This window comes from Stenella coeruleoalba (assembly GCF_951394435.1).
Source record: "Stenella coeruleoalba genome assembly, chromosome: 4".
Classification (NCBI taxonomy): domain Eukaryota; kingdom Metazoa; phylum Chordata; class Mammalia; order Artiodactyla; family Delphinidae; genus Stenella; species Stenella coeruleoalba.
In genome coordinates this window covers 128,542,631-128,557,529 of record NC_137149.1, presented here as the reverse complement: position 1 = coordinate 128,557,529, position 14,899 = coordinate 128,542,631, and the positions used below count along the sequence as shown (strand labels likewise).

At 45.6% G+C, this 14,899-nt stretch overlaps 1 protein-coding gene across 1 annotated transcript in view; it reads right to left on the bottom strand.

Annotated features, from left to right (window-relative positions):
- Window positions 1-12,177, bottom strand: part of RNF150 (ring finger protein 150) — a 239,482-nt gene extending 227,305 nt beyond the window's left edge. The window contains exon 1 of the mRNA XM_079919608.1: window positions 10,993-12,177. Within this exon, the coding sequence (XP_079775734.1) occupies window positions 10,993-11,488 (496 nt within the window). The 5' untranslated portion in view covers window positions 11,489-12,177. The remainder of the gene's footprint in view (window positions 1-10,992) is intronic.
- Between the last annotated feature and the right edge of the window lie 2,722 nt (window positions 12,178-14,899).

Below are 14,899 nucleotides of genomic sequence, written 5' to 3'. Positions count from 1 at the left end.
GGGGCAGGAATGGGAGCTGGACAGCGGCTGGAGGTGATAGCAGCAGTCCAGGCAGAGATGATGATGGCCGGGACTCAGTGGGTGCTAATAAAGCTGGTAAGATGTAGTCCGATTCTGAATATGTTTCTTCTGACAATAATGAGAGTGAACATATATTCGATGCTCAGAGCTGCCCCTTTGCTGCGTCGTGTAGTGTAAGAGCTCATGACAGCTGTGATAGGGACCCGTGAGGCTCATTTCACAGGTGGAGGCTTAGGTGAATCACATGGTTCCCGAGCTCCCGGGCCCTCTCTGCCCAGCACGAGCCCAGTTTTTGCAGCTCCTATACCACTGTGCTCACGTTCTGGAATGGTGGAATCTCACTCTTACCAACTCAGTGACGTCAAACTTCTATCTTGAGCCCCACGTTGCTTTCTGTTTCCCTGACAATCGACCCAAAGGACAATTGGGTACCACAATCACCTTTTTCACCACCACCCTTTACTGCCCCCCAAACTGGGTAATGCCAACCTTGATGAGCAAAATGGGGTCCTCCCTACTTGGGAAAAATACCATGGTACTGCTACCTCTTCTGTGAGAGGCCTACGATCAAAATAACGAGCATTTAGCCTCTCAGTGAAAATTTCAGCCAGCAAATTCAATGTAATTAAAATGTCCAGGCATTTCTGACTCATTATTGTGCTCTTTGCCGGGTTTACAGAATGTGTACTTTCCTCCACTGGCTGTGTTTGCCATTTGTTTGTCTTCGTGCTGGTCTCCAAAATTGGGCGATTATTAGTGAGTCAGTAATTCATGTCCTGAGGTAATACTTAACTGCACCTACTATCAGTTTTCATCGTTACAATGAACACATTTTAAACGTCTTTCTTTTCATGGAGGATTTTGATATCGTCAAAGGAAAAAGTACTCTTTCTTAAATAACTGAAGAACCACGGGATAGAAGAACCAGAGGAAGACTCTGGATTCACCCAGCGTGGTGGCCGTCAATCCCGGCAGCACCTCAGAATCATCTGGAGGGTGCCCTCCCACCACCAGACAAATCAGAATCTCTGCAGGTGGGACCTGGGAGTCTGTAATTTTTAAACTCCCCAGATGATGCTCACGTGCGACCAGGATGGAGAAGCACTGATCTAAACCAAGTTCCCCTCCAGGAGCCTCCTGCTTGTCATGTTGAAATGAAAGAAAACCAAATGAAAGAGACCAGAGAGGGGAAGTGACTTGCCAACGGTAAAGCCAATTTGAGGCAGAACCGCAACTGAAACCCAAGTTTCCTAATTCCCTGTTCAATTTGCACTGAACATCCCCAAGACACAGAAGAATCGAGGGGAACAGTGGGGGTTTCACCAACTGCAATCCTGATGATTCTATCATTGAGGCTTTTTTCCTCTTTTGATTCTCCACCTTCTGTGCCAAAGCTGTGCCAGGACCCTGCAACGGCACTGTCAGCTGACAGATACTCTTTCTCCTTCAAAGGACAGCCATACTAGGGAGTGAGCGTATAACTGAAGACATCACTAAATGGGCTCGAAAAACAAGACAAAACAAAACAAAACGACCCTGCTCTATAGCTACACATGAATAGCTTTTGACTTACTAGTGCCATATTCAGGATCTTGATCTAAGAAAGTAATCACGGAGATGCACCGATTTTTAGGCCCATACAGACATTTACAGCAGCGCTGTTTATATGTAGGGGGAAAGTAGAAACATCACAGAAACGTTGAGGAAGTTTCAACATGCGCCTTTAAATTTTAAAAAGCTACGAAAACCTATGCAATATATTCCCAGTTTGGTAAAAGTAAATATGTAACCACAGAATGAGAAAAACACTAGAGTTTAGTGGGTGAGTGGTTGAGTTATTGAGGTTGTCTTCCTCCCGTTTTAAATGTCCCATACTTTCAAAATTTTCTATAAGGCATATGTCTTTCATTTTAAAATATATGCTCACATATACACATATGTATTAAAGTTACGGGACAATAAACATATGCACAGAATTGTATTTGGTTACAAAATTTTTGGATACCCTGTAACTTCTGCTTGTTACTGGTATGTCTTTTTTCTCCTGAGTTGAAGGGCATGAACAAGGCTCCCACTTCATGTCATATTCTACACAATGACTCAATTATTTTAACAGGAGACTCAAATTAGAATCTCCCTGACCTCATTTATATAAGTCAAAAGCTAAGAAAAAAATGTTAGTGTCATGAAATATTTTTTTCATGAAATTAGAGACTAACATGTTAACGTAGTCCATCTTTCCAGTCTTATTTAACAGATCTTAAGATTTACTGAGCGCTTTCCATTTCCACCAAGGACCATTCTAGTCTTTGGGAACTTTACCATGAACAAAAACTGTCTGAAAGCCTTGCTTCTTGTAGCCCTTACATTCTGGTCGGAGGACACATGCTAAGCGTAAGTAAAATGAAGCAGGGAGAGGGGCAGGGTGTGCTGGGGATGGGAAGGGGGAGGTATGCTGCTATCCAAATAGAGTAACTAGGAGTGCCTTAGTGATGCGGTCACGGAGAAGTGACCTTAGAGAGGCACAGTCCTTCGTATCTGGGAGAAAGAACATTCCAGGCCCCTTGGTAAATAAAGGAGAAAACACCTTGATAAGTAAAGGGGAAAACATCTTTTCTCTTCCGCTATTCTTTGGGTCATTTGGAACTGCATGCAGGTGTAGTCAGTTCATGGTTACAGAATGGCCAGGTGAACGTCTTCTGTAGAAAATCGGGACCAGGGAAAATAAATACTTATGGGTAAAAAAAGGCATTTGTATAGGTTCACTGACAATACCTCTGAAAAACCTCATGTGTTTGCCTTTTCAATAGTGCTTACATGGACTGTGTGTGTAAAAAACCATTTATGATGGAGAGATAAGAGGCTGCACTGGTTAATAAGAAAGAAAACGTTTCCTGGATCTTACCTAATATATGAGCTCTTTATATATCTTTGCCTGGAAAGAACATGAATAAGCCATACATTTAGTGCAAAAATACTTTCTTTTTTCAAATCTATAGCATGAAATATATGTCCATACACTGAATATGGAAAAGCCTGACAATCTGATACACAAGCTTTAATTTTATGACAAATGATGCTTATTTCTACCGAAACAGATTTTCTAAATACTGCTATTTCATGGAATAGACGAGATTTTTTAAAAAACATGATACTTGTAGAAACCAATTTATAACCAATGCTTTTGAAGCAGTAAAAGAAAATTTTCCTCTCATCTAGAAAAATAAAAGAACTAGATCTAATACTAGTCATTAATATTTTTACTTCAATCTATAAAGCACACTTATCCCACCACAAGTTAAACTGCCAAGTGATGAACCCCTCAAAGTTTAAAATAAAAGATGATAGTATACCTATAGACAAGGTTTCAATTTAATAGAACCACCGTAATTGCAGCTTCGTAGAAGAACAATAACACAGCACAAGGCAGCCTTATTTCTCTGGATCTTATATCACCACAAAATCCTCCAGATCTGAGATAAAATGAAAGTCAAATCCTATTCAGGTTAACTCAAATTTAGCACCTCTCAATTCACGTGATCAAATACACAGAATTTCAGCATCACTTCAGTCACTCAGTAATAAGTGAAGGTCCTCCTTTGAGTATATACAAAATGAAGTATCTCTTCTGGGGATAAACTGAAGACTTTCAGGGGCTATCAAAGTATTAAGTTCTTTATATACCAAGTTTCATGTCCAAAAATGCAACAATAAAGGTCAAGGTCTTCCTTTTAAAAAGTTGAGACTGGTTTCTAAACAAATTAATATTGCATCGGAAACATAATCAGTCCTTTCTCAAAAACTAAAAGAATAAGTTATAGAGTCCTGGGTTCTTTTAGAATCTTTCCTGATTTCATGGTCATAAAATTCCTTCCTTTTTGAGAAGCCAAGGGATTTTTAAGAACAGAGGCATCAGGAGAGATGAGGATGAGATTCTTACTAAAGATTAGAAGATAAAGGTAGGATTCCTTCCAAATCCCCAGATACGTATTTCTATGAGCTGAAATGAGTAAACAAACCATACAGTATCTTGTTTTTTGTTTTTTTTTTTTTGGCTGCGTTAGCTGCGCGCAGGCTTTCTCTAGTTGCAGCGAGCGGGGGCTACTCTGTTGCGGTGTGCGGGCTTCTCATTGCAGTGGCTTCTATTGTTGCGGCGCACGGGCTCTAGGCATGCAGGCTCAGTAGTTGTGGCTCATGGGCTTCGTTGCTCTGCAGCATGTGGGATCCTCCCGGGCCAGGGCTTGAACCCGTGTCCCCTGCATTGTCAGGCGGATTCTTAACCACTGTGCCACCAGGGAAGTCCCCAGACCATACTGACTTACATTGTCCATAATGTTATTTAACACTGATGTTGAATTATGGCTTTTAATGACAAGAGCCTGGAGTTCTTGGCTATTAGATATCTGCCTGCCGGTAGAGAGCCAGGTGAGGAGGTACAGTTTAGCACCAAATAAATAAACAAATACTAAGTGAGGCGGGTGATATTGCTTTGGCCTGGGAGATTAAGACCAAGCATAAATAAGTTTTCTATATGTATCTTAAGAGGGAAACGGAATGGAAACCAAGGCTGTTGCTAAGAAATGTTTCTTAAATATCTAAGCGATAGAGAATCACAAGCTCTCAGGCTTGGGGAGACCCTTCCATCATCACCCATCAGAACTCTGGGCATAAATCCTGTGATCAGTTTCCACCTGAATGCAAGAAGAAAGCTTCACCTCCCAAGAAAACCTCTTCCATCTCTCAACAGTTCTAACTTTATGAGTTTTTCTCCCTTTACTAAAGCAAGTCTGCTTTCTATAACTTCTCCTCACTAACCCTAGTTTGACTCCATAAAGCTGAGGTTCCAAATACATAAGCCTCAGGGTTGAGGCCAGGGGCACATAGGAGCAGAGCTGGCCGAGAGCCAGGCCATAAGTAGTGATGGGGCTTTGGGCCAGGTAATGGGCACACTGTTCACCTAAACCGCCAGCCACTGCTCTGCAGGGACATGGGCCCCTGTCATCAGATTTTCTCATCAGAAGCCAGAAATTTGTATTTCAGTAAAAATATCCTGGGTTTTGAATATATAAGGAATAAACTGTGGAGTTCAGGCAGCTCTTAGAGCTCAACTAATTCACACCTTTCATTTTATAAGTAAGAAACTGAGGTCCAGAATAGAAAGTGATGGACCGAAGCCAAATGGTTAATCAGAGGTCAGTCTGGAGGAGAGCAGCCCCAAACACAAGGTCCCATCTCTCCTGTCGCAAAAATGCAGTCTGCAAGGCTTGTTTTTTCAGCTTAAACATGGTTTGTCTTAAAGAAGAAAGGAGATTAAGAGAGAAAAGCGAGCTACCTCTTCCAGTTATGAAGGAAGAAAAAGGCCCTTCAACCAAAGTGCATTTGGGTGATAGATGTGCTAAAGTATTCGGAAATGGGCATCAGCTTTAGATCACTTCCTGTCTCCATTATGAAGTCATTACTGTCACAGCTAGTCTGTATAGTATCCTCTCAAGTTGAGAAAGTATACGGGGCAGCAGCTACAAGCAGAGACTCAGGAGACACTGCTCAGGTTTGCAAGCCTGGCTCCATCACTTACTACCGGCATGACCAAGTCACTTCCCCTGTCTAAGCCTCAGTTTCCTGGACAGCGCCAACCACAGTACCTACCGCTCAGTGTTATCGTGAGAATTAAATGACCTAATACACAAAGTGCTTACAACACGCCTGACGCAGAGTAGGCACCACACAGGCAGAGGGCTACCTTCTGCTGAAGAGAGGTGAACATATTACTTAAAGGAAAATGTAAAACAAAACTGCACAAAAATACTCTAGAAAATATGAGTCCTGAAAAAAAAAATTCTAGCAGCTAGTTCCTTTACAGAGGTTAAGGCAAAGGTGGACTTCATCCGTTAAAGTCAATGTAGCGTGAACTCACGAATTAAAATCTTAGCACCCACTTACACAGGAAAGAGCCTCAGTACATCTACGTGTTCTCCTCAAACCTTGGAGAACGTCCTAGAATACATGAGATATACTCCATCTTGGGTTCCTCCTCGCCAAAGGCTGAGCTTATTTTCTGAATAGTTACTGCAACCATCTCCTCCCTCGCTCCATCTCTAAGTTACTATTAGGAATCCAGTCTCTCAAAAGTTCTTCCTAGATGTTTAGTTTCCTCCTTTCCCTTTAACTATGTACTAGTGAAAGATGAGAAGATAGCACACCACACTCTTCAAAAAAGGAAAAAAAAAATGCATCATTTCTTCAACATCACAACTCAGACACTTAACCACCTCCAAACACTTACTGATCTACCATGTTTATCATATAAATATATGTAATCCATATATAGATACATCTCCTATTGCTCTGATGAGATTTCAGTTTAACCCAAGAGAACGCACAAATGCCACAGGAGAATCCTCAAATATTCACCAGCCATCAGAGGGAGCTGGGACACCCTGTCTCGAATCACAGAAACCACAAAGAGAAACTGGCACGATGGCTCTGGTGTCTAAAGCAGGAGAGGGTCAATACAGAGCTCTTTGCTAAGGCTGCCAGAGCCTTGGTGACCCCCGGGGTCTGGTGATCCATGCAGGAGCTCCTGTGTGTCACTGTGTACAATGCCTATGAGAATTAGCATGTATTGACGGCTAGGTGCCAGCTACGGACGCAAGCACTGTACGTGTGTGAACTCATTTAATTCTCATACCAAACATCTCACAAATGAGGAAACTGAGGTCCTGAGAGGCTAACCTGCTCAAAGATCCACAGTGAGGAAGTAGCAGAAGCAGGACACAAACTCAACGGGCTGGCGAGAGGCTAAACGGCTAACTTACCACTTCCCAAAACTGCCTCTAGAAATGGCTGCTATCACTTCCCTCACGGTTCACAGGCATCTGACCAGCTCCAAGGAGATGGTTTAGATCTGGCTGCTTTTTTTTTTTTGTGGTACGCGGGCCTCTCACTGTTGTGGCCTCTCCCGTTGCGGAGCACAGGCTCCGGACGCGCAGGCTCAGCGGCCATGGCTCACGGGCCCAGCCGCTCCGCGGCATGTGGGATCCTCCCGGACCGGTGCACGAACCCATGTCCCCTGCATCGGCAGGCGGGCTCTCAACCACTGCGCCACCAGGGAAGCCCGGGTCTGGCTGCTTTTACCTGTACCTGGAAGTGTACTTCTGGGGCTCTCAGGTGGAGGCTGGATTTCTACATAGCTTTTTACTCAAGCCCTCCGGTTGCTCTTTCACAAAGCCAACCTGGGAAGAAGTTCTCTAAAGCACGAAAGATGCAGTTCCTCACATCCTTTTAGAGGGGACATATAAAGTCTCTGGTCCATGGGCTTTATTTTTCCTTCATAATTGGAAGAGACAGATCTCTTTTCTCTATTAATCTCCTTTCTTCTTTAAGACAAAACGTGTTTGAGCTGAAAAAACAACGGCGAGCAAGGGAAAAAGGAGAAAAAGGAAAAGCAGAGGAAGAATTAATATTATGTTAAAAAGTTACTGTTAGTCCTCGGAAACGCAAACAAAAACGGCAATGAAGACACCACCTCACAACCACTGGGAAGGCCAAAATCAAAGATAGATAACAACAAGTGTTGATGAGGATGTAGAGAAATGTTCCACCTACTCAATGTTCCTCCTACACTGCTGGTGGAACTGTGAAATGGTGTGTTTCTTTGGAAATCAATCGTGCAGTTCCTCAAAAGGTTAAGCCATACAGTTGCCGTATGACCCAGACTTTTCAGAAATTTCACACCTGGCTGTGTTCCCAAAAGAAATGTCCACACACAGACTTGTACATGAATGTTCACAGAAGCATTATGCATAATAACCAAAAAGTGGAAAGAACCTAAGTGTCCATTAATTGATGAATTTTGAAAATGTGGTATAAACATAGAAGGAAATATTATTGGGTAACAAAAAGGAATGTAGTACTGAGACATGCTACAGCACTGACAGACCTTGAAAACATTATGCTGGTGAAAGAGGCCAGTCACAGAAGAACACATATTACTTGATTCCATCCATATGAAATGTCCAGAATAGGCAAACAGAGACAGAAAGGAGATTAGTGGTTAACTAGGGCTGGTATATTGGAGAGTAATGAAGAGTAACTATTAAGGGCCACAGGGCTTCTTACTGGAATCAGTGGTGAGGGTCCTCAACTCTGTTGGCAGAGGAAAAGCCATTAAACTGTGTACTTTAAATGAGTGAACTGTATGCTATGTGAACTCTCTCTCAATGGGCTCATATTTTTAGAGAGATTTAAAAGAAATGGTTACAAACTAAAGCTACTAGTCTATCCCAGGATAATCTGTGTCTTTGTGAATGAGAAACCATAATTGCAGAAGTGTCAGAAACCCAAAATCATAAGCGGGAAAGGAAAAATCAGAAAGAAAGGCTCTATGGAAAGGGGAAGGGGAAATGATTTCTATTTAACTGAATTTCAAGATAGTGGGTGTGTTGGGGTCACATCACCGCAAATGCATAGATATTACACAGTGGGGTGCATAACACTAAATTCAGACTTTCTCCTCACCCGAAAGCTATCAGTGCTGAAAATAAAGGATCTAGAGGAGAGGTGAGATTTTTTAAAAATGCAAAGGCTGATGTTCACTTTTTGGAGACTGAAGTAAAAAGTTCACAAGTGTAAGGATCCTCTGTTATATTGCATCCCATGTTCACAGAATAAGAATATTTGATTAGCATCTAAAATGTACACCATTTCCTAAGATAAATTTGAGTCACAATTCTAAATTCAACTAGAAAAAGTAAAGCCTTCACATTCTAGAGCTAAGTGTAACATACTGACAGCCAGACCAGCGCGGGCACTGGTTCACATTCAGGTAGAAAGAGTTAAAAGTTCGCCAAGCCACCCTGTCATGGATCTCCTTATAATGAGACTTTAGCAGAAATCAATGCAATCTATGACTAAAGTGAATCCAGTCTCCTAAAGTGGCAATACACCAAATGATAATATGGAAGCCTCACGGCTATTAGCAGATACGTTAACACATTTTTGCAAACAGAACAGTTAGTAGAGAATTTCCTTGACATTTTTTTAGCCTAACTTTCAAATTATCACCAAGCCCTTTATTTATTCTCACTACATCTTAATCAAGCATCATTTGTGTGGCAAATCAGCTTATGGCTTCCTTTAAAAACAGGCGAACCATTAACTGACCCAATGTGTTGGCAGTTCTTTTTAGACAGGAATAAATGATGCCTCTTAACTTTGTGCTCCAAGCTGCAGAGTTTGATTTCACGCATATGCAAAAAGAAACATTTAAAGGATCCTGCAAAGTCAGCTAACAATCTTCTGCGAGTTTAGAGAACAACAATAACAAAAACCCTCCTTCACACTCCCCCCACGGAGGTTTATATATTAAATATGCTTTTAAAGATACCTTACATGACTTAAAACGCTCTTTCCATAGTCCTCCAAATCCTTGACTGTCATAAAGTTTAAATAGTGCTCTTATGACTCAAGGTCAGAGTACAGTCTTTTCACTTACAAAACTGTTGAGCTCAAGAAAGTATACCAAATGTTCCTCAGTGCTCTATCCTAACTTTTCCAAGAAGTTAACTGTCCCTTCCTCCTTTTCATGAATTAGTACACTGCATTATCTTTGGCCCCTGTGTTAGAAGCACTGACCTTTCCCCACTCCACCTGTTTGCATTAGGGTTAACAAGTTCCTTGTCTGAAACAGCTGGTGTTGACTACCAAAGGCAAACCCACTGTACATTTCCCTAATAGGTGACATGAGCTCTGGGAATGAAAACTTGTCCCCAGAGAATGCACCACCCCCCAGGCCAAAGCCTGGTACTCCATTTCAGTAGCATTAACTGTTTATTTTCTTTAAAAGCCAGATTTTGGTTATGTTTTGATTCGGTGACTCCAGTCAGAAAATGCATCTGTCACTTCCACTCCTTCCTTCTCCTTCCGGATGCCACAGCCTCAAACCCAGCAACCCCTCTGGGGAAGGAGGGCAAGGTTCTCCGGACGCACAGAAACAACAAGTAACCCTGGACTCAAGGAGGCAAGGCTGCTAAAACGAGCTGCTTTTGCTGACAAGCCTGGGGAGGACTTTGTTGTTCCTACCACGGAAGCACTGTTATGTCAGGCATACAGGGAAAGAGCGAGTTTTAGGACAGTCATGGACTTCTCATCCCGGCACCCTGCAATCACTACGAAAAGCTTATTCTTTCTACCCTGAAATCTTCTCGCCATAAAGAAAACCTTCATCATATTTAACCTCCCAAGCGAGCAAAGGATAATGCAACACTGTAAAAGCAGGCATATCTTTACGGCCACCATGCTCTTGGTGGCTTTTTGAGGATTGTTACTCTTTACCATCGTGCCCGCCTGTCAGCTCCTCCGGATGACAGCTTGGCAGAGCACAGGATTTTCGGTATTATTTATGACTCGCGTCAACCCAGCGGGCGGCGCGGGGCGGGGTCGGAGGAGCGGTACTCAATCTCCCACGAAGAGCTGAAACCCGACTTGAGCAAGTCGGCAGTGACGAGCGCCAGCACCAGTAACCCTACCCGCCTCCTGATACACAAACGCCGGCCTCAGGAGTATACCTGATGCACACACCCAAGTGAAGAGCTGAGTTATCAGATCTCCCGGTTCCAAACAGGTGCGGGGCCGCTCACTGGCCGAGAACAACATCCGAACCCTACCCCCCACGCCCCACCTACCAGATCCTCCTCGGAAAAGTTAGCCCCCCTCGGCCAACCTTCGTCCGAGTGGCGCGATGCTAATTGGAATGCATTCTCTGGTGCCCCCAATGCTGTTAGTCCTCTCTTCTTTGTAAACCCCACGAAGTGACGCAGAGCAAAACTTAGTAGGTCCGAGGAACAGAGACGCGTCTTTCGCAAAGCACGGACTTCGCAGGAAGGCGCTAGGAGGCAGGCGCTGGATCCTTCTCGGCGCCTCCATCCTCCTCTGGCTCCCCTCCCCCGCCCCGCGCCCGCCGGGGCCGCTTACCTGCGTGGGACATGGTGATGGTCTCGTTGTTGTTGGAGCCCACGTTGAAGATGACCACGGCGGAGGCGTTCTGCAGGAACGCGTTCCGGATCTTATCCCTGTACGTGCAGTTGCCCTTGGGGATGAGGGCTATCCAGTTCTTGCCGTGCGCCGGGGAGGCGAACTTGGTGTTGGGGTCGCAGGCCAGGCGGTCGTGGGCCGAGCTGGCCATGACCACCTCCCCGCGGGCGTCCTGTTTGGGCGAGTGCTCCCCGTAGCGCCCGCACTCGGTCTTCTCGGTGTGCAGCTCGGCGGTGGTGCCGCCGCCGCCGCCGCCCGCCGCCCCGGCCCCGGGGTCCGGCGCGGGCTCGGCGTAGGTGATGTTCACGAAGGCGGTGTACCATTCTTCCTTCTCGGCCACGGTGAAGTCCAGGCAGAGCAGATGCACGAAACAAAAGGAAAGCAGCCATGTTGAGAGAGCCAGGCTGCGGCACGCTTGGATGAGAGACATTGCCATCTTTATCCGCCGGGGCCCCCTCCCCGCCCCCGGCGCGCTCCCCCCGCGCCGTCCCTCCTCCCCAGCCCCGGCCAACGCCGGGCCGGCCGCTTGTCCTTCTTCTCCTCCTCCTGCTCTTGCTCACTCCCGGGCCCGAGGGGCCGCGGCCGGGACGCGCAGCCGCCGCGGGGACCGGCTTCCGAGCGAGCGGGTGGCGCCGGCCCCTTCCCTTTTCAGCCGAAGCACGGCGGTTGCATCTCGCTTCGCGGGCGCCGGCGGGCCGCGGGCGGAGGGGGCGCTCCGGGCTTGCGGCGGAGTCCGGCTGCCGAGCGTCCTGCTCCTTCGCCCGGCTTCTCCTTCTCTCATAGGGGTGGCAGGGGGCCCGGGAGCGTGCGGGGTGGCGGCCCGGCGCCCTGCAGCCCCGGCGGGGGCGGGCGCGGCTGCTCCGAGCCCGGGGTGTCGGCGAGGAGTCCCGGCTGCCGTCGCCGAGCGCTGGGGCGTGCGGGTCCGGCTGGAGGCGCGGCGGCCGCCCCTGCTGTGCGCCGGGTCCCTCAGGCTGCGCCCGGCACACACTTGCCACGGGAGGGGCCGGCTCGGGGGTAGCGAGAGCAAGCCGGGAGAGAAGAGTACGCGGTCCGTGTGTGTGTGTGTGTGTCTGTCTGTATATGTTTGTGTGTGTGTCTAATGTGTGCGTGCAAGGAGGAGCTTAATGTGATGTCAAAGATTCTAGGCTTCTCTTGCCACGCTCCCTCGGTCTCTCTATGGGCAGCAGCGACCCCTGCCGGGTCTCAAATTCAACCTAATCTGCGACTTGGTCCAGGTGGAGGCAAAAGGGGAAGCGACCCCTTGACCTATGAAGAGAGGAACAACTTCCTGCGTCTCAAATGTAGAGAAATGTGTGTATCTCTCATAAACAACTTTCCCTAATTACCCATCCTAGGGCCAACTGGTAAGATTAGTTGGTAGCTGGGTCCTCCGAACACAATGCCTGGAATATCTAGGGCAGTGACTATCAAATTTAAATGTACATCACCGTCACTGTCACGTGTGTGTGTGTGTGTGTGTGTGCGTGTGTGTTAAAACTCAGACTGATGGACCCTGCTGCAGAGTTTCTCATTCCGTACATGTGAGGTGGGTTCCAGAATATGCTTTTCTGACAAGTTCCCAGGTCATGCTGATGCTGCGCTGTATTAGAATGAGTATAGAAATGGGCTTCTTTCTTACCCTCTGGCAGCAAACATGTGGCATTTGTTTTCCTCTAGAATGAGTGTTTTCTAACTCTGTAAGAAAAGAAATTGGGTGAGCTATTTCTTCACTGTGTTTATTCTGGTTGTCATGACTGGTAACAGAGGACTTAGAGCAGCAATAGAGCCTCAATAGGCAAGGCAGGTTTTTTGGGTTATTATTGTTTATAGGATATTCTCCAGTTGTGCATAGAGCTTACAACTAGTCAGTGGAGAGTACAGCCCCTCTTGAGTCGTGTTCTTAAAACTTTGACACAGCACACTTCCTTACCAGTTAAATGTTTGAGTGGTTATCTTTTCACACCAGCAGTTCCTCTGGCTTGAGATAGCACGTCTCGAAAGCAATTTGTGTGATGGTTCTTAATCACCCACCTTGTACTTCCCAACTGGCAATCTTTCAGAGAACTCAGGACCCATTCTTGATGAAAACAAAAGTCCACCTTTTCCCCAGGACCTTAGTTAGCATGTTTACAGAAATCTGTTAATGGCTGTCCACCAGTACAACTGCTGTTTTTCCAGAAGCAGTAGGAACAGCTGGTGGCTGTTAGGGGAGAGCAAAGAATCCCAGCTATACCCAAATTAGAAGCAGGCAGAAAAAGAACTACTTAGAAGCATTTGTCTCTATGGTATTGGATGTGCTGGGTTTCTGTATTTCCCTAATTTATTCATTTTAGAAAATAGGCTTCTAGGCAATTGGGACAGTGCTTTTTATAGTGCCTAATGCCAAAAAGGCAAAAGTGAAGAATGCCTGGCTGCTGGTTCCTGAACCACCAGAGATCTGAGTCCTTTGCCTAAAACCCCCCAGCAAGGTTTTGTACGGATGTCTCACAAACCAAAGTGGTTCCCCATATCTCTCTGTCTCTTAGCAGTTTTTCTCCAGCCACAAAACTTAGTGAATCTGTGTCATTAAGAATGCACAACTACCCCTGTCGTTTTCTTCCCTTAGAGGAAAAGTTAGAGGCTGAGGAGATGGCAGGATCAAGGAGGTAGCATCCTGGCTGAGAGATTGATTAATTACAGGGACATTGGGCAAATAAGTAAAATATTAAATATAATGGGAGCCAGGTTTCTTAGTGTGGGAGAAGGAATTTACGAATATGGAAGGAAAGAAAGCTATAAATGTTATTGAACTCAGGTTCTGCTGCTGGCCACTAGAAAGCCAATACCCGAGAGACAGGTGTTGGTTGGAAAGGAAAGGTTGCTTTATTCAGGAGGCCAGCAACCTGGGGAGAAGGCAGACTCGTGTCCAAAAACCAATTCCAAAGATTCTGCTTGACCATGAAAAGTTTTAAAGGGAGAATCATTTGGGGAAGGGGTCAGGGTCTTCATTATCTTCCCCTGTGTGCAGACTTTTTTTCTGATTGGTTGGTGGTGAGGTAACAGAGCTGGTGGGCGGAGTTCCAGCAATATTGTGCTCAGCCTGAAGTTGCCATCCTCCACCTGGGTAGGGGCCTTAGTTCCTGCAGAGGAACTCAAAGATATTGTTATATACATTCCTTGAGGAGGAACCAGGACCCTGCCCCGTTGCTGCACTGCTGTTTCTTGACTGCGCCTCCTTTGTTTCTTTCTCCTTCCCTGATAAGCAACTATTTGAATCTGCCCTTTGGAACCCAGGGAAGGTCGAGGAGGCTGAATGAAGCCTATTTACTAAACAAAAAACGGGGGGGACACGGAAAGGATTTGTACCCAGGAGGGCCCTACAGGATCCTGTTCAGCTTCATAAAGAACCCTGAGGTGTTGGATTGGATTCAAAATGAGTGTGAAATCATATACACCATAGCTATTTTCATTCAGAGGCCAGAGCAACGGACACATCAAGTGGCCAGAAGATCTTGGTTTCTAAGTACCATCCTCCATGAAGTGGAACCAGGGCTGAGTCTAGTACTTGGGCTGGGAAAGTACAAAGTAAGCTTGGAAACTTTTATAGGAAGTGCTCAAAGCATGATGGGAACATGCTAAAAGGACACATGAGCCAGCAGGAAGGAGCTCCCACTGGCCAAATCTGGGACAATTTGAGTATCCAAATAAATTGTGATAGTAACTGATTACAACCTATTGGATAAGACAGGAATCCATGAATCCATGCCAATATAAATGAATAGATAAATAATGATGGAATAAATAAATAAATGGAAAGAAAAGGGAGAGCTCTTCCTTATGGAATAATGCCAACTAATAAGATTGATGG